Source organism: Elephas maximus, chromosome 17 (genome assembly GCF_024166365.1).
Source record: "Elephas maximus indicus isolate mEleMax1 chromosome 17, mEleMax1 primary haplotype, whole genome shotgun sequence".
NCBI classification, from domain to species: Eukaryota; Metazoa; Chordata; class Mammalia; order Proboscidea; family Elephantidae; genus Elephas; species Elephas maximus.
Window position 1 is genome coordinate 47,535,574 of NC_064835.1, and position 26,851 is coordinate 47,562,424.

At 46.1% G+C, this 26,851-nt stretch overlaps 1 protein-coding gene across 2 annotated transcripts in view; it reads right to left on the reverse strand.

Moving 5' to 3' along the window:
* SMYD1 (SET and MYND domain containing 1) overlaps positions 1–26,851 on the reverse strand; it is a 50,909-nt gene that overhangs the window by 16,258 nt on the left and 7,800 nt on the right. Inside the window, exons 2-5 of one of the 2 annotated variants that reach the window (XM_049856856.1) lie at positions 12,530–12,706; positions 9,683–9,896; positions 7,100–7,230; positions 4,826–4,864 (exon numbers count right to left, since the gene is read on the reverse strand). In XM_049856856.1, the coding sequence (XP_049712813.1) occupies positions 4,826–4,864; positions 7,100–7,230; positions 9,683–9,896; positions 12,530–12,706 (561 nt within the window). The remainder of the gene's footprint in view (positions 1–4,825; positions 4,865–7,099; positions 7,231–9,682; positions 9,897–12,529; positions 12,707–26,851) is intronic. The other variant, XM_049856857.1, reaches the window with a different exon arrangement.

Sequence of the window (26,851 nt, forward strand, 5' to 3'; positions counted from 1 at the left end):
TTCTGGCTTCTGCTCCTGGGCCATCTTCATGTGGCTTAGCATCTGTCTTCCCACATCTCTGCTTCTTTCCCTTGCTTGTTTAATCTCTTTTATATCTCAGAAGAGATTGACTCAAGATACACACTACACTAATCCTGCCTCATTAACATAAGAAAGACAACCTGTTTCCCGATAGAATTATAATCACAGGCATAGAGGTTAGGATTTACGACACGTATTTTGGGGGACAGAATTCAATCCGTAACAGATGATGAAAAAGTTCTGTAAATAAATAGTGGTGATGGTCGCACCACATTCTGAAGGTAGTTATTTTAAAATAATAATGATCCACTGTGTCTAAAGCATGACAGGCTTTATTCTGCATATGACACAAATGGAAAACTGAGGCACAGAGTGATAAATTGGGCTTCGAGAGTCTTACCTAACCTTTTGCTCCAGGGATGGGTCCTGACAAAAGCCAAAAAAACTTTCCCCCAAAGTGGATACACTGGCATGCCTGCCAAATGTAATAATAGTAATAAAAACAACAAAGGAAGTGTCTGCTCATCTTCTGTTCCTTCTTTCCTTTCTTCACCACCCCAATTTTTGGTAGCAATTGTTACTGACGTGATGAAGTGCAAGAGGGCCAGGAGGGCCATGGTAAGTCCATTCACAGCTCTGCTTAGGATGCAAGTATGCCCAAGCTGCGGGGACCGTGGGGGTCCAGTGGTAGAATTCTCGCCTTTCATGCAGGAGACCTGGGTTTGATTCCCAGCCAAAGCATCTCATGCACACCCACCACTGTCAGTGGAGGCTTGTGTGTTGCTATGATGCCGAACAGGTTTCAGCAGAGCTTTCAGACTGAGATAGACTAGGAAGAAAGGCCTGGCAATCTACTGCTGAAAATCAGCCAAAGAAAACACTATGGATCACAACGGCTTGATCCTCTTGTGCATGGGGTCACCATGAATTGGCCTGACAGCAGTTAACAAGTCCAAGTTGCAGAGAGCCAATCTGCCCAATTCACAGATGAGAATGCTGATGCCCAGAGAGGTGAATGTCCCACCGCACTTTGGCAACAGAGGCAAGATTAGAACTAAAGTGCCATTTATGCTTCACAGCATACTGACCTCCCCTGGTTGTTTTCGGTCAGCCTCCTGGGCACGCATTGCACAGGAAAAGAGGCGCATCAAAACTCTTGCTTTTTAGGGCTCCATTAATTTCCTAAATAAGAAGTCCTGCTTGGTGCAATGGTTAAGCACTCGGCTGCTAACTGAAGGATCAACAATTTGAACCTACCAGCCGCTCCACAGCAGAAAGATGTGGCAGTCTGCTTCCATAAAGATTATTGTCTTGGAAACCCTAGAGGGCAGTTCTCCTCTGTCCTGTAGGGCTGCTGTAGGTCGGAATCAACTCAATGGCAATGGGTAATGTCCTAAACAGTTCCATGTGAGCAACTCCTGGCCCAGTATTGAATATGGATCTCTGACGCTTGGCCCTGGTAGGCTAAGTAAGCAATCCTGCCTCCACTAGCCGCTTTTACAGAGCAGCACACCACAGTGACATACCTTCACTCAGCAGTGACTCAATGGCTAACTGGGCTAGAACTTCCAGGAGCTTTGCTTACCATCATGTTGTTGTTGTTAGGTGCCATCGAGTCGGTTCCGACTCATAGCGACCTTATGCACAACAGAACAAAACACTGCCTGGTCCTGAGCCATCCTTACAATCATTGTTATGCTTGAGCTCACTGTTGCAGCTACTGGGTCAATCCACCTCATTGAGGGTCTTCCTCTTTTCCGCTGACCCTGTACTCTGCCTAGCATGATGTCCTTCTCCAGGGACTGATCCTTCCTGACAACATGTCCAAAGTATGTAAGACACAGTCTCGCCATCCTTGCTTCTAAGGAGCATCCTGGTCGTACTTCTTCCAAGACAGATTTGTTCATTCTTTTGGCAGTCCATGGTATATTCAATATTCTTCTCCAACACCACAATTCAAAGGCGTCAATTCTTCTTCGGTCTCCCTTATTCATTGTCCAGCTTTCACATGCATATGATGCAATTGAAAATACCATGACTTGGGTCAGGTGCACCTTAGTCTTCAGGGTGACATCTTTGCTCTTCAAAACTTTAAAGAGGTCCTTTGCAGCAGATTTACACAATGCAATGCGTCTTCTGATTTCTTGACTGCTGGTTCCATGGCTGTTGATTGTGGATCCAAGCAAAATGAAATTCTTGACAACTTCAATCTTTTCTCCGTTTATCATGATGTTGCTCATTGGTCAAGCTGTGAGGGTTTTTGTTTTCTTTATGTTGAGGTGTAATCCATACTGAAGGCTGTGGTCTTTGATCCTCATTAGGAAGTGCTTCAAGTTGTCTTCACTTTTAGCAAGCAAGGTTGTGTCATCTGCATAACGCAGGTTGTTAATGAGTCTTCCTCCAATCCTGATGCCCCGTTCTTCTTCATATAGTCCAGCTTGTTGGATTATTTGCTCAGCATACAGATTGAATAGGTATGGTGAAAGAATACAACCCTGATGTACACCTTTCCCGACTTTAAACCAGTCAGTATCCCCTTGTTCTGTCCGAACAACTGCCTCTTGATCCACGTAAACGTTCCTCATGAGCACAATTAAGTGTTCTGGAATTCCCATTCTTCGCAATGTTATCCATAGTTTGTTATGATCCACACAGTCAAATGCCTTTGCATAGTCAATAAAACACAGGTAAACATCATTCTGGTATTCTCTGCTTTCAGCCAGGATCCATCTGACATTAGCAATGATATTCCTGGTTCTATGTCCTCTTCTGAAACCCGCCTGAATTTCTGGCAGTTCCCTGTCAATATACTGTTTCCGCCGTTTTTGAATGATTTTCAGTAAAATTTTGCTTTCCTGTGATATTAATGATATTGTTCTATAATTTCCACATTCAGTTGGATCACCTTTCTTGGGAATAGGCATAAATATGGATCTCTTCCAGTCAGTTGGCCAGGAAGCTGTCTTCCCTACTTATTGGCATAGGCAAGTGAGCACCTCCAGAGCTACATCTGTTTGTTGAAACATCTCAATTGACATTCCATCAATTCCTGTAACCTTATTTTTGCCAATGCCTTCAGAGCAGCTTGGACTTCTTCCTTCAGTACCATCAGTTTCTGATCATATGGCACCTCTTGAAATGGTTGAACATCGACTAATTCTTTTTGGTATAATGGCTCTGTGTATTCCTTCCATCTTCTTTTGATGCTTCCTGCATTGTTTAATATTTTCCCCATAGAATCCTTCCCTACTGCAACTTGAGACTTGAATTTTTTCTTCAGTTCTTTCAGCTTGAGAAACGCCGAGTGTGTTCTTCCCTTTTGGTTTTCCATCTCCAGCTCTTTGCGCATGTCATTATAATACTTTTTCTTCTTTAGCCGCCCTTTGAAATCTTCTGTTCAGTTCTTTACTTCATCAATTCTTACCTTGTCTCAGGGTGTCTCAAATTATTTCAGTGGTGCTAGAGAATTTTGAAAATCAAATTAATTTAAAATCACTTAAATATGAAAAAAATGTCCATGTGTATGCCCCGCTTTTACCTTACCTGGAATTGGGGACTAGGAGATGAAAGGGGACCACCATGGAAAGGGCGCTAAAGAAGGAGTCGGGAGGTGAGGATTTAGCCCTGGCCCTCCGTCCAACCAGCTTTGGATCTTGGAGGAGCAGCTTCCCCATTCTGGGCCTTAGGTCCCTTCCATATCTGCTGTTGTATGCCATGGAGTCGATTCTGACTCACAGCAACCCTACAGAACAGAGTAGAACTTCTCTATAGGGTTTCCTAGGCTGAAATCTTTACGGAAGCAGACTGCCACATCTTCCTGCTGCTGAGTCGCTGGTGCATTTGAACCACCGACCTTTCAGACACCAGCCAAGTACTTTACCACTGTGCACTAGGGCTCCTTCTTCCACCTCTGACAGTCTGCAATTCTATAATTCAGCTAACTGATCCACAACCAAGCCCCTGATTTAAGTAGTCCTTGCAGAGGTTAGAACAGAGCAGAGACACCGAGACTTAGGGCTAGGAAGGTCCCTAGAGACCCTCTCATCCTGACCTTCGCTCTGCAGATCTGGAACCCAGGCCCATGAGAGGACATGAACCATCCAAAGGCATGAGGCACACCAACACAAACACAGATGCACTGAGTGTTCCTACCCCAAACTCCCACACAGTCTTTTATTTTTAATCCAAAAACCACTTCACGTGCTCTCCAGACCAGCCTGAGAAAAAGACCAGTCTGGGGTCATGTGGTTGTCTAAGAAAAGCCAAACATAAAATCTAACCTAAACCACTAATTCACAGTTGGCAAGAAGCAGTAAACAGAATTCTGTGAATAAATATTTATCAAAAAGTATCAGTCGTTGGTGCTGTTTTCAGAACCTAGCCTGGGTGAGACGTTGGCGGTTATGAACAAACACACAGTCTGTTAGTAGGTCAGTAATATCAACAGTCTACTTTCATGGTAGGCAGCCTTAGAGGACGATGTAGGCTTTACTAAGATGATGTGTATGAGAAGGGGCTTTCATGCTTCAGGATTGGAGGAGAGGGAAAAGTGAGGTGTGAAAGCAGGGGCAGAAAGGGAGCAAAGTAAGCGAGGCAGAGCGAGTGGTGTGTGGGGGTGAGGAACAAGATGATTAATTGAAATGCATTAAAAAATGCACCAGTCAGCAAAGACGAGACTCTGGGACTCCGAAGAACATCACAGACAGATGGCGGCCAAGGAGTTTCCGGACAGGGTGGCCTCAGCAAACCAGGCAATGAAGGAGATGGGTCAGAGGAGCAGGGGTGCTTGAAAGGACTGACCCACCTCATCTGGGTGTGAAACATGGATTTCACTGCCTCATGACTGAAAGACAAAACAGACATCCGAACGGAAATCATTACAACTGGCTAATTCAGTATAGCTAGCGAAAGTACACAGCTTTCTGCGTTAAGCAAACAAAGCTTTGGCCACCCCAACATCCTTTATCCCAGCACCTTCCAACTGGGCTCATGGGACAAGACGCAGCCTGGTATAGCAGAAAGGGCACTGGATTTGCAATGAGAAGTTCTGGGTTCAAAGGTACTCAGCCCTGAGCAAGTTACTTCACTTCCCTGGGCTCAGCCTTCTCATCTGTAACCTGGTAATGAGACTGTCACGAGACAATGCATTTAAAAGCAGAGTGCTAAAATACGTATGGGATGTTATTATCCTGCCATCCTGAAGGATAGGTGTTGCCTCTTTTGATGTCCACCTTGAGGAAAGTCTGAACTCTGTATGGAGACAGGTTAGGTCATACAAGTAAACAAACAAGCAAAAAAAAAAAAAAAAAAAAAAACACAGTTGCCATAGAGTTGATTCCAATTGATGGAGACCCCATGTGTGGCAGAGGGTTTTCAAGGTTGTGACCTTCCTGAAGCAGATTTCCAGGCCTTTCTTCCACGGTGCCTCTGGGTGGGTTCAAACCACCAAACGTTCAGTTAGTAGTCGAGTGCTTACACCATCTGCACCACGCAGGGAGTCCAGGTCATACAAACAGTATGTGAAAGTTGTTACGGTTAGAACTGAGCTCCTCACACCCTGTCCAGGATTCTTTCCACTGTAGCAGACAACTAGACAGTGACTGCAACGTCACCTTCTTTTGCCCATCAGCCGAGAAGCTCAGGTAGAATGCAGAAGCTCTAAATTAGTAGGCACAAAGAAGCCAGAGCGGGCACCAGAGATGATCTAAAGAACAGGTGCCCAGGTCCTGTGGTTATTAGTTGTAGTGACAGATGGTACCCTGGGTCACCACCACTTAGTGGGATGGCACCTAGGAAAACTCGCCCTTTATACACCTGAATTGGACCCTCTCTACCAACCAGGCTGAGCCCAGACAACAAGCCTTCTGGGGAAGACCCCATGAGGTCCAGGCCAGTGGGGCTCGGGAAAGGAACCAGAAATGCTGGGAAACGATTATAACCTGTATCCAAAATATACTCCCCATGCTGAGAGACTTTCTCGGTTGCTTCAGAGCCTGCTGTAGGCTCCTGCTTTCAGAAATAGGAAAGAAAAGGGAGATCACAGTTCTTGCTACACTGGGGTTTAGCCTTGTTCTCAGCTGAAAATCAGAAGCTATTGTCTTTGACTTCCTGGAAATTTGGGGCAGAGACCTGCTCATTGTCAATGGCTCAGAGTCAGCTTGCGTCTGTCATGACAGCGTGTTTCTAAGAGCAAAAGAAATAATATTGCTCCGGCCTTGTTCCTCCAGATCTCCCTTGCCTGAGCCGTGGACAACCAGGGGCTCATCCCATTTGCTGGTTTTCTCCATTTGTGCCCCCAAGAGCCATTCTTTGCTCTTCTTCTCCTGACCTGTGCCTCTGAGGGCTAGAGCACCCAGGTTCCTTTGCCCTCTGGCTTCTACTGGGGTTCAGGCAATGGGAGATCAGAAGGTAGAAGGCAAGAGAGGTCAGGGTGTTTCCTCCCCCAGCTCCTCTCTGCCCCTCCATGGTTCTGGCTGTGGCTGGTTTCTCTACAGTCACAGCTCCTACTGAGCAGCCCCCCTCACACCACTCTGGCTCTCACCAGCTGCAATAACAGCGCTTCCTCCACTTGCCCCTCAGGTCTACAAGTGGTAACAGTCTCAGGCTGCGCTAGACCCTGGCCATTCACCATTCCTTGTTGGTTCCTTGAGTTGTGTCTACACTCTGTAAATTGTCTCTTCATTGAACTCTCTGTTAAATTCTCTCCTGGTAAACCCCTTTGAGCGTGTGTGCTTCCTGTTTCCTACTGGGACCTTGACTGATGTGCTCTGCCAGGCCCCTTCCCATTCAGTGCTGATCTGAAAGGATCTCTCGGTAGATAACCCCAGGCCTGAAGTTGTAAAATGGTGATTAGAGGTAGCCTCAAAACCATGCAGATACTCGGAACTAACCCATGTAGGATTACTTGCTATCCTCATTACCTTCCTCCCATTCACGATTATTCTAAAATGAGATTCCTATTTGCTACACATTTGAAATCCCTGCTAGTTCAGTTTGTCTTCAGTTTAAGTCAAGTGGAGAAAACACCATGAAGTGTCTCCATTCCCACCACACCACCCCCAGGTAAACACATACTCACTTGCCGTTGTTAAATATGACGGTACAGTTGGGCCAACAGTCGTGGTTCACCAGACCCAGGTTGGGGAAGACGCCCACACCCACTGCCTGCAGGCCTCTCTGGTCGCTGAGAGTAAAGCCATTGCAGTTAATCTTCCCAGAGGAAAAGACAAGAGACTTATTAGACTTAATCCAGGGACAGAACACCATCCAGACTGTTGAAAGGAGTTAAAAACAACAAAACAGTAGACCCAGTCTTGCCCTGGAGATGCGTAGAGACTCTGAATCTCTTCAAGATTCCAAATGACCCACGAGATTAGTAGCACAGGGAAGTACCATATTTGTGAAAAAAATGCAACACCACCTTGAAAGGTGTCAGTGGCTGTATTCTAAAAAGGCCAGACATGGGAACACTGGTTCTGAGACATCTCTCCCTTTCTCTGCATCTGGCCTCATGAGTCTTCCTAAGTATATGGCTTGGGGTGTGTGTGTGTGTGTGTGTGTGTACGTGTTTGTGTGTGTGTGTGTCTGCCTGTCTCTCCCCTGCTTCTTTTGCCACCTCACCCACAACCCTTGTAGCCGCTCATAAAATAAAATTGGTATTTCTTTGTGATTATTTTGTCTCTGGTGGATAGTTTTACACTTCCTGCTCACAACTTTCAAATCTGAGAAGTGCAACATCTAACGTTTATTCTACAATGCAAGGCAAGACAAGTGGTTTTTACTTCTCAATCGATTTTCTTTTCCTTAAGGAACAGTTTCCAAATCTTTATAGAAACAGTTTCCAAATCTCTGCTCTGTTATGAAAAATACATAAGAATAAATATAACCTAGAATACATTAATAACTGCATACAAATTTATCCTTTATATATATATGCACACGTACTATATACAATAAAGATATGTATATACATTTATGGAGCGCTCTTAGCTCAGTGGTTAAGAACTCAACTGCTAACAAAGAGGTCAGCAATTCAAATCCACCAGCCACTCCTTGGAAACCCTGTGGGGGCAGTTCTACTCTGTCCTATAGGGTTGCTAAGTGTCAGAATCGACTCGACAGCAACAGGTTTGGGTTTTTTTGGTTTTATACATTTACGCACCCAAATGGCTATTTGCTGTAGATGTTGGAGGAGTGTCGCTTTCTTCACTCATTCTCATCAGACATTTAGCAAGTACATGACTTCTGACAATATCACTAACAAGCTATGTTACCTTGGGCAAATTTCTTTCTTCTCTGAGCCCCAGTTTTCCCATTTGTAAGCTGAATAAGTAGGACTAGATGATTTCTAAGGATCCTGTCCACTCTAAGCTCTGGTGATTACAGAATCCTATAGTTCTAGTCTCCAGGCCCCCCGAAGGGATGCCCACGGTTGGTCTGTCATACCAATTCACCCCAAGGCTGTGGAGCATAGCTGTTAAGATTAGACACTCTGGCACCAGACAGACTGGTTCTAGTTTTTCCTTGGATACCAGCTGACTGTGTGGCCTTTGGAGGTCAGGTAAGCTCTCTGGGCCTCAGTTTCCCGTTCTATAAAATAGGAATACTAAAAGCATGGGCCTCACCTCACTGTTGTAAAGACTGCATGAAGTAACACACAGAATCTGGCACGTGATGAGGACTCCAGGAATGCTGAGGGAGATTATGCTGCCACTGCTGTTACAAAAACCTCCCTCTCTCAGCCGGCTCACCAGCACCACAGGAGGGGCCTGGCCTGCCAGATGAAAGACATCTACCCCCATAGCCCAAGGCCTGAGCTTCCTGGTCCACAGGGCTCCCATCCACACCTCCTGGGCTCTCAAGGCTGCAAGAGGCCACAGCTTCACCCACCTTTGCAGCATCTACCACAGATTCCTGACAGTCCCCTCCTTGGCTCCCACACCCGACCGTTGCAGGATCCCCATCAATCCTGCCCATCAGTCCTGGGAAAAGGAAGGGTCTCATTTCTAAAGTGACTGGTGGACAAGAAGGGATGGTGATTGGTCTTTGTTTCCAATGTTGAGGGGGGGAGGGATTTAGAATGTGCAGGTAAGCAAGAAGATAAATTACCTCCCAAACCTACCACAGAGAGACAATAAAAGTCTGTGTGTTCGATGCCATCTTCAGACAGGGCAGGGGTGGCCTCAAAATAAGCAAGGCCAGAAAGATAAACAATGGGATCCTGTTGCCCTCCAGCCTGTCTCCTGGCTTCCCCTCTCCACTCTGGCCTGGCTGTGTCTGGAAGCTTCCCGGTTAGGCAATCTTAGCTGCCATTTCTCTCTTCCTCTTCTCTTATGAGGAACTGTACTCTCTAATCTCTGGGTTTGTTTTAATGAGTCATTTTAGGGGAATGTCCCTGGGCCCATAAATAGACAGGGTAGCAGGTATTTCTGCTACTTCTGGTAAATAGAAGGCAGACTTCACCAGAGTCTCTGTCTGCTGCCTACATGCATTGCTTACAGAATAGAAGTCACTGCCCAGAGCAGATAGAGATCCCTCAGTGCTATTCTCCTCTGAGAAGACCCACCCACCCAAAGGCGGAGGAGGGGAAGGGGGGGAAGGAAGGTGGAGACCGCTAGAGGAGGGGACATTAGAGGAGACGAGGTTAGAAAGGGGAACGTACCACTCCAAAGATGTGAGAGATGTACTGCGTGCTGAACTGCTGGTTCTGAGGTGGCCAGTACTCCAGGAAAGTGTTCACGTCCACCCGCAGCGCCTTCTGCTCCTCCTCCCCAAAGTGTTCCACGTGGTTCTGCAAGTCGTCCACAGAGACCAGGCAGCCCTCCGTGAGCCCGGTGCCCTCTCTCTCCACCCGCCACATGATCCGCGCGGCCAGCCTGCAGAGAGGGGCAGTGTTGGGGAGGCGGCCATGTCATTCACTCATTCAACAAACGCTGAGTGCCAAGCACACACCAGTCATGGAGTAGGACTCAAGAGACAGTTTTGAACTAGACGCACAGAATCTCATCTTTCATGAAGCTGCTGATAGTGGGGAGACACAAATAAACAAGATGATTTTAACTATTGCTAAATACCACACAGAAAATAAAGTACAGTAACATATAAAAACTACTTGCGTCAAGTCCATTCTGACTCATGGTGACCCCATGTGTGTCAGAGTAGCACTGTGCTCTATAGGGTTTCCAATGGCTGATTTTGCAGAAGTAGATCATCAGATCTTTCTTCTGAGGTGCCTCTAGGTGGACTTGAACCTCCAACCTTTCAGTTGGTAGCCAAGCACATTCCCTGGGTGGTGCAAATGGCTAATGTGCCCGACTGCTAGCCTAAAGGTTGGAGGTTTGAGTGTACACAGAGGTGCCTTAGAAAAAGGGCCTGGTGAGCCTCTGAAAAATCAGTCATTGAAAACTCTATGGAGCACAGTTCTACTCAGACACACATGGGGTTGCCATGAGTTGGAACTTACTCTGCAGCACCTGGTAACGTGATAAAGAATGGCTCGGGGAGGGGAAGTTAGGGCGATCAGGGAAAGCTTCTTGGAGGAGGTAATTCGAGCTGATGCTGGAATGAACAGAAGCCAGCTCTGTGCAGATGGGAAAAGCCCTTCAGGAGGAGAGAACAGTGAGCACAAAGGCCCAGAAGAAGGAACAATCTTGTCACAATGGAGAAACAGCAGTAAGGCCAAGGCGGCTGGAGCATAGGGAGGAAGGAGTGGGGAGCAAATAAAGGTGGGGGGTTGGCAGGGGCCAGATCACATGGGGTCCTGGACACCATGGAAGGAGTCTGGGTCTCTCATAATAGTAGGGTAAGCTGGGACAAGCACTGTATCAGGAATTTAATGACCTGGGTTTGAGTCTGTTTCCACTACTTACTGTGTGACCTTGGGCAAGTCACTTGACCTTCCTGAACCCCTCTGGTGGCCAGTAAAGTGGAGATAATATTCCCTGCCACGCTAAACTCCAGATGCATTTTGATAATAAAGTGAGGTAACTGAAGTTCACATCATGTGTGAAATTATTCGTATTCCTAATGATTAAAAATGATTAGGTGGAGAGAAAGTGGAGAAGGCAATCCAGGTGGTGAAAGACTACAAGCAAAGGCTGGGAGGCAGCCACAGAACCCGCCTACACAGGAAACAAGGAGTCACCTGATCTGGCTGGAGTGGAAGAGAGCAAGGCAAGGTGGCAGGTAGGAGGCGCCAGGGAGCAAGGGCTTTGAGTGTGAGGCAGAGGGTGTACTTCACCCTGAGGCCAGAGAGGGCACACTTCTGTTGTTAACTGTTGGGCAACTCCATTCCCACAAGAGGAAACATGTGCGAGGCTGGCTGGTGGCCCAGGGCAGACCTTGTCCCTGAGAAGAGACCCCCTTGGCAAAGCACAGGCTCCTTTCTCCTCTAGTTTGGGTCACAGAGTTCCTTCTGAGAGATCCTGTCCTGGGGGCTCCAGGTGCCTGGGAACCGAGGTGCCCCACATGGAGCCCAGGACATCATTAGGAAAAATTAGACTTGGGATTGGGTATGGAGCAGATCTGCTGTCTCCAAATACTTGGGAAATGATTTCAAAGTGCACAGAGTACAGACTAATGGATGGTGGATTTCAACTCAGCATCAGAAGAAACTACCAACTGGAACGGTCCAGAGTGGGCTCCCTGTCTCAGGAGGAGGCATTAACGCTGGGCCTTGAAGAAGAAGGAGGATTTCAACAGATGGAACTAAGGGAGGGTAGGGGATTGACTAAGCCATTTTATTTTACAGTTTCCTAAAAATTACCAGGCTGCGATGATTCCATTCTGCACCTCGACCTACACACACAGTGAAAATTCTCCCAGCTTCAACACCCCCATTTCCTCCCCACTCACTGCAGGCTTCCTAAGCATGGCCTGGCGTCCTGCCAAGTCCCTACCTCAGCAGAACCTCCAGGACTTGTGTGCTCTTGAAACGGGGCTCCCCAGGTACGTGGCCTGGAGATTTCTGGCCATGGCTGCCAGGAGAGGATCCTGGTTGTTACAAACGCAATGCCTTGTGGGTGTAATGAGTACAGAGGGCTGTGTTTAAGACCACAGACAATAGCCGAGCTCTGGTGACTTGGAATGCTCTGCACTTTTTAAACGGGGCGGGGGGGGGGGCGGGGGGGAGATGTTACTGAACGCCAGCCTGTTTTGCCAAATCTTCTGATTTTTTTTCCAAGAGAAGCCAGAAGCCCTGATTTTTAAAATCATGAAATTTCCCAATTTTCACATTAGGAGCTGAATTAATGAAGAAAATTAAACACTGGGATGCCATACAAAATGCGTGCCTAGAGCAGCCCCAGGTGCAGCTGGAGCTGCATGCTTAGACGGGCTTCCAGACCCCAGGGAATGGGTAGAAGTGACAATGTCCAGTCTCTTTGAGGCTCTTTCCTATCTCTCACTCAGCCGACCACCTGGCTTCTTTGGGCCTGGGGATGTTTTCACTGCCACCATCCCAGCCTGACATTTGGGAATCCAAACCATCAGCCCAGGGCCCACCTCTGACCTGATGTTCTCATTAGGCACCTTCGTGTATCTCTTGATGGCGGAGCACTCATTCTTGTGGTTCAGCCAGGCGTCCTTCTGGCACGTGCGGTCACAGTAATGGGCGAACTTACACTGCCCACAGCGATGGAGCTTCTCCTGCCTCTTGAAGCAGGTGTGGCACACAGAGTTAATGAGGCTGGAAACAGAGGGAGGAAACATGTGATTGGGGTGGGGCACAGTGGAAAGGGCTCTGCCCCGGTCATTGGGAGACCTGGGTTTGAGAAACCAGTGCCTGTCTTCCTAAGCTTCAAACCCCCACTTTTCAAAACGGGAGGCTTGAGCTTCCAAAGGTCCCTTCCAGCTGTAGCAATTCCTTTAGCAGATTATTTTTAAGTGACCTCATTGTGGGCAACACTATTTCCCTCTGCACTTACGCCTTTCAATTCAATTCAACAAGTATAAATTAATATTGTAGGCGTGGAAACCCTGGTGGCGTACCGGTTAAGTGCTACTCTGCTGTCACAGATTGAATTATGTCCCTCTGAAAATGTGTGTATCAGCTTGGTTAGGCCATAATTCCCAGTATTCTCTGGTTGTCCCCCATTTTGTGATTGTAATTTCATGTTGAGAGGATTAGGGTGGAATTGTAACACCACCCTTACTCAGGTCACCTCCCTAATCCAAGGTAAAGGGAGATAAAAGGACAAAGAAGCAAGCAGAGAGTTGGGAACTTCATACCACCAAGAAATCAGCACCAGGAGCAGAGCGCATCCTTTGGACCTGGGGTCCCTGTGCCAGAGAAGCTCCTCAACCAGGGGAAGATTGATGACAAGGAATCTTCCTCCAGAGCCGACAGAGAGAGAAAGCCTTCCCCTGGAGCTGACACCCTGAATTTGGACTTGTAACCTACTAGACTGTGAGAGAATAAATTTCTCTTTGTTAAACCCAACCACTTGTGGTGTTTCCATTATGGCAGTACTAGATTACTAAGACAACTGCCAACCAAAGGGTTGGCAGTTCAAATCCACCAGGCGCTCCTTGGAAACTCTATAGGGCAGCTCTACCCTGTCCTATAGGGTCGCTATGAGTTGGGATCAACTTGACAGCAGCAGGCTTGGTTTTTTTTGGTATGTGTAGGCACTAGGAATACTACTATGTGTTGGGCACAAGTTACCAGAGAATCAAACTTGCAATACAACATGGTATGATGGGCACTATGATAGGGGAAGTACAGGGTGTTCCTGGAACACATCAAAGAAAAGACTTGAGGAACCCAGAAACTCTTCTAGGCCAATAGAATGGATCTAAATTCCTCTTGGCCCTCTCGTCAAAGTCACAGGTCATTGGTACCATGTTATGGATTTTTGTTGTTGTTGGCTGCCATCGAGTTGGCTCCTGACTCATGACAACCCTGAGCACAACGGGAATGAAGCATTGCCAAGTCCTGCTTCATCCCCATGATCAATTGCAGATCAGACGCTTGTGATCCATAGGGTTTTCACTGGCTGATTTCCAGAAGTCGATAGGCAGTCCATCTTAGTCTAGAAGCTTCACTGAAGCCTGTTCAGCATCATAGCAACACACAAATCTCCACTGATAGATGGGTAGTAACTGTACATGAGATACGTTGGCTAGAAATTAAACCCAGGTCTCCTGCATGGAAGGCGAGGGGGCATTTTATGTAACATGTCCTTCTCATGGCTGAAATACAATGTCCCTTTCCCAAAAGAATAAAAAATAATACCCATCAAAAAAAATATGATGAGACACGAAACATGATAGTATTGCATACAAAATGAGGTCTACCCGAAATGACACACCTCACAGTCCTGTGTGTTTTGAAACTGCAAGAATTATATGGTTACTGATGTCACTGAAGCCGATATATTTTCCCGGCTCACTAATGCGTTCCCATTAGACGGCTTAGGAAGACAGATGTAGGGATATCGAGATTCCTTACCCTGGATAGACAATGCCATTCTTCTGGCCTCCCAGTTTTCCCATTAGAAAGCCACATATCTCCCCAAACCAACAGAAAAGGGCATAAGCTAGAATGAAGAAAGTTTATTCCAAAACATAACTTGACATCCAAAAAAAAAAAAAAATTAAAAAGTGAGTCAAAATCTGGTGTGATTCACAGTATTTCTAGGTCCCAACCGCAGGCTCCTGCAATGTGGGGAAAAGAAACACTGGCCACTGAGGCAAAGAAGTGATGAAAGCAGGTTTAGTAATGCGCAGGGCCATGCTCTCCCTGGAGGCTCATGGGGAAGATTGCGTCTTGTCTCCTGCAGCTTTTGGTAGTCCCAGTGTGCCTTGGCTTGCAGCTGCAATGGATCTCCAGCCCTTCCTCCTTGTTCACACAGCCATCTTCCCTCTATGTCTCTACGCCTCTTCTTTTATGAAGACGTCAGTCATATTGGCTGAGGACACACCCACCCTACTCCAGTATGGCCTCATTTTGACAAATAACATCTTCAATGACCCTATTTCCAAACAGGGTCACACTGACAGGTACTGAGGGTTAGGCCTTTACAATATCTTTTTTGGTACACAATTCAATTCATAGCAGGGTAGCAGGGCAAAAAGGCAAGATCTGGCAGCCAGTGCTGGGGCTCTAGGCTAAAGGAACAGCTGAAAGGCTGGGCCCAGTGGTCCAGGATGTCATCAAGCAGAGGAGAAGAGAGACAGGTGCAGAGCCAAGTCGAGGACATGGCACGGGCTGTGCTCTAAGCTCAGTCCTGGGCTTCCCTGAGTCCAGCTGGCTTCCAGCCACCACACGGCACACTGCTGTGTCCCCGTCTGCTGTGAGGTGTGTTGCTAGTAATTCGTTACTAATCATAAAGTGCACAAGGGCATGAAAGGTGAGTGCTTATTTAAAAATGGTAGCAGCCTCAAGGTTATCCCAGCAATAATGTCTTTCTCAGTCACTTGTGTTCCCTTAGGGTTTCCTAGGGAGAGAGGAGAGTAGAATTACACCCAGCATGCTTAAGATTGCACAGAATTCATGGCCCTCTTAACTATGGCACAGAGGGCATACTGTGCTTGAGAAGGTCATCTGTCATGAACATTTCAGCAGAATGGAACACATGGGCTCACACAAAACCCTGACCATTTAGTGGAATCTCCAAACCCCTGAAGATGGAGAGCTGTGAATTTCTCCCAACTGCCTCAAGTCAGGATCACATTCTCCGGCAAAAATTTGAAGTTCGCTAAAAAAAAAAAGCAAGGACTGGGTATTTGAGTAGTTAGTGGTAGAATTCTCGCCTTCCACGCAGGAGACTTGGGTTCAATTCCCGGCCCATGAACCTCTTGAGCAGCCACCAGCCATGTGGAGGTTTGCAAGTTGCGATGATGTTGAACAGGTTTCCGCGGAGCTTCCAGGTTAAGATGGGCTAAGAAGAGATACCTGGATATTTACTTCTGAAAGCCAGCCAATGAAAACCCTATGGATCCACAGGGCTGGTGCAGGAGCAGGCAGCAGCTGTTTTTTGTTTATTGGGTCACCATGAGTTGGGGTTGACTCCACGGCAGCCAACGACATGCAGGGACCGAAATGTTGAAGAAGCCAAGTAAACTGGATCCCACAGAGACTCCAAATCTCATCTCCTGGCCAGGCAAGGGTGGACCCTGAGTGACAACACTATAAAATCGTGTTGCCGGTATTATAGCCCTGGTGTAGTGCTATTCATGCTTCCTGGACCTGGATGTTGTGCTTCCGTTAGCTTCTTCAGCAAACTCCTCATCTTAATTTCAAGTTAAATTACACTAAAACCTGCGGAGCTTTCTCAAAGATACTGCAGCCGAGTCAGAGATTCCCTCAGTTTCTTCATATGACACTGAGATATTAAAACAGCTTTATTGAGGTATAATTGACATACAACAAACTGCACAGATTTCAAATGTACAAGTTTTTAAGTTCTGACATGTGCACACACCCAAAAACCGTCACCACAATCAAGAAAGTAAACACATCCAACACCCGCAAAAGTTTCTTCTTGGCACTGAATTTTTTTACCTGAAGTGGGGTCTTCACCTTTACCCCTATCATGTTACTTTCAGGTAACTTTGCAAAGTGTCGAGATCATTTTGATTTTATTCTGTCCTCCTTCATACTGATACGCTAAGCTTTGAGTCATCTGCAGATAGGAGAGCGTGCCTTGGGTTGGGGAGGGGAAGGAGGAGAGGATGCCTGCCTCGGGGGTGTCAGGATCCAGACCAGAAATACAAACCCAAGGCAGTAAAGAAAGGGCGGAGAGCCAGGAACTGGTCTGGAGAGGGCAGGGTCAGAAGCAAGCACAATATGCTGGCTGGCACCGGTAACTCCACGCCTGTCTCCAGGGCACCCATCATAGAGCCATCCCACACTGGGACCGCTCTAATATTTTACACCCAAATTTATACTTTTAGAATATTCTAGTATAATATCTTTATATTTTTATCCATATGCTTATATTCAGATTCGTATACATATTTTATGTATAAACTGAAAATTGCACCTAGGCAACCACCAGCTGTCTATCAGTCGAGGCTTGTGTGTTGCTCTGATGCTGAACAGGTTTCGGTAGAGCTCCTAGGCTAAGACAACTGAAAAGAAAGGTCTGGTGATCTACTTCCTAAAATCAGCCAGTGAAAACCCTATGGAGCACAACAGTCCGATCCCCAGCTGCTCACGGGGATGGCGCAGGACTGAGCAGCCTTTCCTCCATTGTGCATGGGGTTGCTGTAAGTCAGGGAGCTAACAACAACAAACAAAAACATTATACCTCACAGCTTCATTGTCTTAAATTTTAAATATAAATAAAAACTCTAAGTGGTCACCCAGAATAACAGAAGTTCTACTTCTTCATCTTGATGTTCATTATTAATTTCTAATCTACCTGAAGTGCAGGAAGATGCACTATCACAGGGACTGGAGACATGAACTGTGGCCAACACCAGCTCGAATGGTTCTGAACCTAACAAACTTTCAAAGCAAACACACGTTAGGAGCTGGCTGTACAACTGAGAGTCCTCTGAATCAACTCCCATGACAGGTACAATGTTCATTAAAGGATAAGTAACTTTAAAATGTGCTAAATGAAGTTTCCTCAACAACAGTTGGTTAGACTTAAATCAACACAGATTTTTTTTGGAGATGAATATTTTATCCTTAGCACTGTTGAAAATTGCTAGTGCTGGTAATAATGAAAATCAGATTGACTTTCAGTTGGTTTTGTTTTTAAATTCTGTAAAGACAATGCCGCTTGTCTTAGGCTGAGTTCTCTAGAAAAGCAAAACCAGTGAAGCGTGTATTTGAGTTGAGTAGTGGGTTTTATATATATATGTATATATATAAAACCCACTACTCAACTCATAGTGACCCTATAGGACAGACTAGAACTGCCCCATAGAGTTTCCAAGGAGCACCTGGTGGATTCGAACAGCCAGCCTCTTGGTTAGCAGCTGTGGCACTTAACCACTACACCACCAGGGTTTCCAATACATATATGTATAGAGACAGAGAGATTTCTATCAAGGAGACAGCTCACACAGATCTAGAGGCTGGAAAGTCCCAAGTCCACGGGTCAGGCTGGAGGCTTCCCCTGCCTGACTCACATAGCTGCAGGGGCTGATGAATCCAGGATCATCAGGTAAGCTGGCAGGCCACTGGCTCACAGGCTGTGGAGGCTGATAAATTCCAAGATTGGCAGGTAAACTGCTAGCTTAAGTCCCAAGAACCAGAGGTCAGATGAACAGGAGCCAGATGCAGGATCCAGAGAGAGAAAATAGCTCTCGAGCTTTGCCAGAAAGTCCACATATATTGAATGCAGGCCACACTCTCAAGGAAACTTCCTTTCAGCTGATTGGCTGCTCATAGCAGATCTCATGAAAGTGACTACATTATATCAGATGTCATTATGGAGGTGATTATATCATTACATAGCTACCAGACTACATCACAACTGCCAAACCACTGAGAATCACGGCCTAGCAAGTTGACACACAGCCTTAACCATGACAACCCGTCTTTTTGCCTGTACCACGATCGCCCCATCCTTGGGATTCTCAGTAGGGAGAGTTTTCCAAGCCTGGCTCAAAGTGAAAGAATGCATGTCCTAGCATTTACTTCCAGGCTTCCTGGAATTGACTGAATACACTTCTAAGAGGCCCTGGTTATGTAGTAATCCATCCGCCATGAATAGTAGCCAGAAGGATACAGCTGACAGAATGCCCCCCCACCCCCACGTCCCCATGTCTTCCAAGTCACTATAAGCACAGTGTCCAGGAGAGGGCAGTAAACAACCAAGGTGCTGCAATATGGACTTCACTTCCAGCTGAGTGACAGAGAGGCCTCTACCATCACAGATACAGTCACTTATCAGGCCTTGAATCAATTCAACTCTCAGTGCAACAATACCTCACGGTCTTATTACCTCCTGATCAAGCATTTGCAATCACTTTGCAAATTCCAATTACTCTTCATAAAAAAGAGAAGATCGCCCATTTGGAATGATTTTTTCCCATAGTGAGCAATAAAAAAGCCAACCAAACCCAGTACCGTCGAGTCGATTCCGACTCATAGCGATCCTATAGGACAGAGTAGAACAGCCCCCATAGAGTTTCCAAGCAGCGCCTGGCGGATTCGAACTGCCGTCCCTTTGGTTAGCAGCCGTAGCACTTAACCACTAGGCCACCAGGGTAGCAGGTTCCAAATGTTGAGCACCAGACTATTTTCCACGAGCTCACAAATCTGCCTGATATTCCATTTTACAGTTTGGATAAGGCCCAGAAGCTAAACCCAACTCATTGCCGTTGCGTCAATTCTGACTCATAGCAACCTTATAGGACAGAGTAGAACTGCCCTATAGGGAGCAGCTGGTAGATCCAAACTGCCGACCTTTTTGTTAGCAGCCGAATCTTAGCCCTTACACCACCAGGGCTCCAGGGCCCAGAGTCAGGTCTTGAAAGCTGGTGAAACCCAGGAAGAGATTTCCTAATTTAGGTGTCTTTGGGATGAGACTGACTACCTCACACCTGTCGTTAATGTTCAGCCCTGAGGCTGGTGCTGGGAAGAAGGAAGAGGGTAGCTGTGATGCAGAACAAGCCTTCTCAAATGTTGGTTCCACACCTACCACTGGAGAACTTGTTAAAATGCAGCTTCTCACTCTTTAGGTCTGGGGTGGGGCCTGAGAGTCTGTACGTCTGACAAGCTCCCAGACGATGCTGATGTAGCCACTTTGAGTAGCAAGAATCTAGAGATGGCCAAAACACGATGAATCCTGCTCCTTCTGGAGGGGCATGTCAGGAAATCACATGTAGGCTCAGGGAAGTTTTAAAAAACCCATCCCTCTGGACCTCCATGTCCATCTCTCCTCATTGGTGGTAGGATGGGGATTAAGGAAAGTTAGCTCTGAAGTTATTCACAGCTGGATTCAACTCCTGACTCTGGTATCTACTGGCTGTGTGGCCCTGGGCAAGTCCCCTAACTTCTCTGAGTCTTCGTTTCCTTAAGTGAAAATGTAGTATAGCAACACCTACATCTTGCTGTCTTTTAGACTTTTTTTAAATGAAACACACTTATTATTTAAAAAAAAAAAAAGTCAAGCAAAAAGAAGACTACAAAGATGTTTTCATCATCTGAAACCCCACCATCCTCTGATTTTGAAGGTTAAATGAAACAACATATGTAAATTAGCCAGCATAGAGTTTGGCTCAGTAGACTTCAGCCTGGTCTACCCACTTTATCTGTAACATGGGGAGGTAGAACCAGGTGACATCTGGGGTCTTTTCCTCCTCCGGCATTCACCAATTCTTACCAACAAAAGAAACGAAGTCCTAAAACCACTTTTTGTATTTCAGGAGAAAGTGCTTGTCCCAGTCAGCCTTTAGCTGGTGGCCCTCAGCAAGTCACATTTCTCCTTTGAGTCTCATTCTCCCATCCAAGGAGAGGGTATTAACTCCCATTTACACAGCACTTTGCAATTTTCAAAGAGGTATTTTTGGCGATTTTCTTTTCTTTTTTTTTTTTTTAATCTCCGCAACAACCCTTTTGAATAGTACTTACTATTATCCTCATAGGGATATTATTCTCCTGTGAGTCTCTGATGCTGGACCCTGCCCCCAGCACAGGGGGGAGATGCAGCCACAATGCCCACTGCTCTGCCTGTACCACCGAGGGTGCCCTGCCCAGCCGGGAAGGCCCACTCTTTCTCTCTGCAGCCCTGCTGGGTTATATCATCTGTCAGAGTCAAGTGGGCTGGGAGGGCAGCTGCTGCTCAGTCCCTTGTATGGAAATAACCAGGTACTAGACAGATCGACAGCACTGGGTTTCTGGGAGACTGATCAACTCAAAGAGAACGTGCCTGCATGGTGGGCGAGCCTACCAAAATCACAGCCAGAGAGAACTGGACCAATGGTCGTGCCTTTCCAGGCTGTTTAAAAACTCTCAGCCAGCCCTCCAGGAGGTGTCCCCACAAAACGGAGGGAGGTTTGTATTAAAGAACATCCTAGCCCTCAAGTACCTAGGGAACTTTACAATATTCCCCTTGCTTTCTTCTGCCTCCCTCCTTCTATTCCTTCCTTTCACACATATTTATTGAGCACCTGTAAGTGTTGTGCATCAAGCCAGGTGATAGGGGTCCTTAGAGATAAAAGAGACCCAGATCTGGTCTCCAAGGAGTCCCCAGGCCAGACGGGGACATCAACACAAGATGAGGTATGCAGCCCATGGGTGCTGATAACTTGCTGCTGAGGTTCAAGGCAGGGAGACCTTAATTCCACTGAGGTGGTTGAGGAAATCACCCAGGACATGAGGAGACATTATGCTGACCCTCTAAAGGTGTGCTGAGTTTGTACTTAGAGACAAGGTCAAGATCCTCCAGGGAGAGACACTGGCATGAGTCAAAGGATTTTATGTGGGGACATGCAGGCACGTAAAGAAAACAAGAGAGGCTATTTGGCAAGGTCACTCAATGTACCATAGGGAAAGTATGTGAGAAAGATGACCAGTTCGCGGGAGGCCTAGAAGGCCACTCTCAGTTGTTGTGACCTGCCTTCAAGCTGGCCCCTGAATCATGAGATCCCCATGCCCAAGAGGAACACACCATTGTGATCCACTGGATTTTCATTGGCCAATTACCAGAAGAAGAAGATCACCAGGCTTTTCTTCCTAGTCCATCTTAGTCTGGACGCTCCACTGAAACCCGTTCAGCATCATAGCAACACACAAGCCTCCACAGATGAGTGGTAGCTGTGCCTGAGGTACATTGGCTGGGAATCAAACCGGGGTCTCCCTCACGGAAGGCAAGAACTCCACCACTGAGCCGCCACTGCCCTCACTGCTCTCAGTAATAATATAGCATTATTCTGCAGGCAAAGGGAGGCCACTGACAGCTCTTCCTGAGAGGAGCAACATGTTCAGACTTGGTAAGCATACGTTGTTTTCCCCATGGCATCGACCTAACGTAGTTTTTAAATGGTCCATGTTGTCTCGTACAAATACGTCAACCCTTCAGGGACATCACTGGATCTATGTTTGCCCTGACTACTAAGGTAGGTGGTGCTGCTACCCTGGATCGGGCTGAGTTGTTGCCTATTGACTTCTAACACCCCTTGTATTAAAGCAGTAATTCTCAAGCTTTTCTCTACCACGACCCCCATGGTTAACGAGATTCACACACCCCACTCAGACCTGTATGCATTTCCCACACTCCGGTTGTGACCACAGCCTGCTCTCCTGCACAAAACCCATCCTAAGATACAAATGAGTGACGGTGACATCATCACAGGGGGGCTGGCATTGGATCTAATCTATGACTACAAGGTAATTAATTATTCCCAGAGTTTGACTTTAAGGATTATTTAGTAGAAATTAGCTATTCAGCTCACAAATGACCACGTGGCACATCAGCATGTCTTGCTGTGGCAGCAAGAAATGCCAAATGAGAGGCATACTTCTAAACCTACAGTGGCTATCCTCCACATCAAGGGCAAGCCTTCAAGGCTGTAACCTGAATACTTTAACAAATCCTTCTTCATTCATGCCCTGAACAGACTGTTCAGGAATTTCTCTAATCCCTTTCTTAAACCGTTTCCATTTATAGCATCGTTTGCCCCCGATCAGCCGCTCACCAGCTGTTATCAGATAAAAGGCCACACGTGTGCTTGTGTGTACCCGAGGCTAATCCTGGCATGCGCGGAGGCCCACGTAGAAGCATGCCGGCTAAAAGCCCAGCTGTCCCTGCTGGACATGAAGAAGCTCATAACTGGTTTGATTTTCAAAAAGCCTGGCTGGCAGTAATTTCTTTAAAATGTGCTTGACCGTTTCGCATGCCTCCCTGTGTTTTCACCTACAGGCACACACATAAACAAAACCAAACCCAAGCCGGTTGCCGTGGAGTCGGTTCCGACTTCAGAGCGATCACAAATACACATACATAATCTCCTGGATCATTTAGGAACTGGTCAAGCTTTTATATAAACAACTTCAAAAACAATACACTATCCTTGCTCCTTCTTAAGGTTTTTTGTGATGAATTAATCTAGGAAATTCATATTATTGTGTTAGGGGGAACAATAACACCCCGCCCAAGTGCAAACATTTGGGCAAAATATTTTGAGCTGCCAGCCCCAGTGGGAGTGGCCTCTTCGGCACAGAGCCCTCGTTTCAGTGGGTACAGGGTGGGTGTGGGCAGAGGTGAGATGAGGGATTACTGAGGCCATAGCTGCCCTAGTCACTTGTAAGGACCCTGTACTGAGGTTGGTTGTTCTAATTTACTTTAAGTGAGGTGAGGCTGTGGGGGTGGGACTGTGGGCCCCTCAGCTTCCACAGGGAGAGAAGCTGGAGCTCTTTTTTTTTTTTTTAAGTTAACTTTTTTTTTTTTTCCTACTCTTTTTCCCTTTTTCCTTATCTTGTACATATGGGACCCCTGAGGGTTTTAGTCATCTTCCATTTATCCTTTGGACTGTCTCTTTCCTGGTCTGTTGATTCTAACTTGTAAATAAAGAAAATATTATTCAAGGAAAAAAAAACATTATGGACAAAAGATTCTGAGTTGCCAGTCCCAGTGGAAGTGACCTCTTGGGCATAGAGTCCACATTCAAAATGGGTATGGGGTGGGAGTGGCTGTGTCCTAATCCCTGAAACCTGTGAATCTGCGTGTGTGTGTGTGTGTGTGTGTGTGTTTACAAGGCAAAAGAGACTTTGCAGATGTAATTAAGGTGGTGGTTGTGGTTAGCTGCCATCAACTCAGCTCCAACTCACGGCAACCTTACGTAAAACAGAACAGCGTGTTGCCCAGTCCCGTGCCATCTCCACGTTTGAGTCCATTGTTACAGCTGTTGGGAAGAACCTTCCAACCTAGGGGGCTCATCTTCCAGCCTATTTTAGACAATAATCTGTTGTGATCCACAGGGTTTTCACTGGCTAATTTCAGAACAGACTCAACGGCAACTAACAACAACAACAATTTTCAGAAGTAGATCACCAGGTCCTTCTTCCTAGTTTGCCTTAGTCTGGAAACTCACTGAAACCTGTCCACCATAGGTGACACTGCTGGTATTTGAAATACTGGTGGCATAGCTTCCAGCATCACAGCAACACACAAGCCACCACAGTACAACAAACTGACAGATGAGGTAAGGAATTTAAAATGGAGAGATAACTGTGGGTTATTGGGGTGGACCCAATGCAAATACAAGGGTCCTTATACGGCAGAGGCAGGAGGTCAGAGGGGGAGGCCTTATGCCGCTGGCTTTGAAGGCAGCGGAAGGGGCCACAAGCCAAGGAATGGAGGTGGCCTCTAGAAGGAAACACAGCCCTGTGGATCCATTTCAGACTTCTGACCTCCAGAACTTTAAGACAATAAATTTGTTATTTTAAGCCACAAAGTTTATGACAATTTGTTACAGCAGTCATAAGAAACTACTACATTGATTTATTATCATAAGCATCTTTTTCTTTTTAATTATATGTATATTCCTGTTTCTTATCTATGAGTTTCTTGATCTAACCATTTTTCTGATCCCCCCAGGACAAGCATTTTTTTTTTAATTGTGGTAAAAGATATATAACATAAAATTTGCAACTTTTACCTGTTTTAAGGGTACAATTTATTTGCAGTGCTGTGCAAACATTATTATTATCTATTTCCCAAAGTTATTCATCACCCTGAATAGAAACTCTGTACCCATTAAGCAGTAACTCCCTGTTTTTCCCCACCCCACTGCCCCTCGTAACTCTAATCTACTTTTCTGTCTCTACAAATTTGCTTATTCAGGTATATCATACAAGTGGAGTCATACAATATCTATCCCCTTGTGCCTGGCTTATTTCACTTAACGTAATGTTTTCTAGGGTCATCTGTGTTCAGAACCAGCTTTTGATGCTTCTGAAATTGATGGGTGAGCATCTTTTCTGTTATTAAGGCTAAACATTACTGATCGGGCTGGTAAGAACAAAACAAACTTAAGTAGGCAACGCTGTAAAGCCCACTTGCCGAGGCCAAGACAGGTGACAAGGTACCAGAACACTCGGCCCTGCTCCATGACTCACCCCAGGTGACCTGGGCAAGGCCTCCACCTCACTAAGTCTCAGTTTCCCCATCTGTAAGAAAGGATTGAACAGACTCAATGAGCCTCAACCTTTTTTGGCTTGGGGATCTTTTTGAAAATGAAGGAAGTTATGGACCTTCTCCCCAGAAATTAAGAGCATGTGTGCACATCCGTATCAACCCTTCAGTTATAGGTGTTTTCTTAGCTAAGGATCCACAAACTCAAGTTGGGAACTCCTAGACTAGGTAAACTCTAAATGCAAGACATCTGGGACTGTTGAAGGTCCCTGAGTGGTGAAAACGGTTTGCACGTGACTACTAACCAAAAGGTTGGCAGTTCAAGTGTACCCAGAAGCACCATGGAAGAAAGGTCTGGCAATCTATTTCCATAAGATTACAGCCCCTGAAAACCCTGTGGAGTGCCGTTTTATTCTGAAACATGTAGGGTTGCCATGAGTCCGAAACGACTCAGTGACAACAGGTAAGTTTGCCTGGGTGGTGCAAACAGTTAAGCACTCGACTACTCACTGAAAGGTTGGCAGTTCAAACCCCCCAGAGGTGCCTCAGAAGATCTGTTTCTTGGCATTCTGTTTCCAAAAGGTCACAGTCACATTACTTATTGGGCTGACAAGAACAAATGAAAATTAAGTAGGCAATGCTGTAAAGCCCACTCATCAAAGCAGTAAGAGGTGACAAGGTGGATGACCTTAGAAATACTACGTTAAGTGAAATAAGCCAGGCACAAGGGGATAGATATTGTATGACTCCACTTGTCATAACCCTATGGAGCACAGCTCTACTCTGCAATACACGGGGTCACCATGAGTGGGAATAATTTCAATGGCAACTGGTTTGGGTTTTGGTTCAGGGACTATTAAAAAGGAATAATTGAATAGTATTTTGGCACCTAAAACTGCCCACAACTATTACTCTTGTGCTATTCTTGTATGTGATGTTAAAATAAAACAGTAATCAGAAAAAGCTCCCTTCCTGCATTAGCCTGGCCCTCCTCTCTTACGGCACTGGAGTCCTTCGCATGTAATGAAGAAATCATGTAACCCATACAAATCTCTGGATGGAGGAGATCTGCAGGGTCCTGGGGCCCAAATCCCATTCTGTTGTCCAGTTCCCCATGTACAGCATACCTGCCGGCTGTCACCAGGAACTGCACATCTTGGAAACAGCCCCGTCCATCTCCAGCAGCACTGACAGGCCTGCTCTACCCCTCTGCCAACAGAAGCGCGGGGTCAAAGGTCGAAAAGCTCTAGGTGGCCTAGCAAAAGGTTTGGGACCTGACAACACCTTTCACTAGTTCCAAAAAACTCATACAAATGAAAACAAAAACAAAAGCAAAGTAGAAATCAGTTAACAATTTCAAAAGTCATAAAAATCCATTCAGAAATGGTAAGCACAAACTACATTTTCTTTTTTTGTTGTGCTTTAGGTGAGGGTTTACAGAGCAAATTAGTTTCTCATTCAACAATTAATACACATATTGTTTTGTGATATTGGTTGCCAGCCTCACAAGTGTCAACACTATCCCCTTCTCAACCTTGGGTTCCACATTTCCATTTGTCCAGCTTTCCTGCCCCCTCCAACCTTCTTGTCCTTGCACCTGGGCTGGTCTGCCCATCTAGTCTCATATACATGGTTGAGCTACGTGTATTATTGTTTGTTTTATGGGCCTGTCTAATCTTTGGTTGAAGAGTGAACCTTAGGAGTGACTTCAGTACTGAGTTAAAAGAGTGTCTGGGAACCATATTCTTGGAGTTTCTCCAGTCTCCTTCAGACCAGTAAGTGTGGCCCTTTTT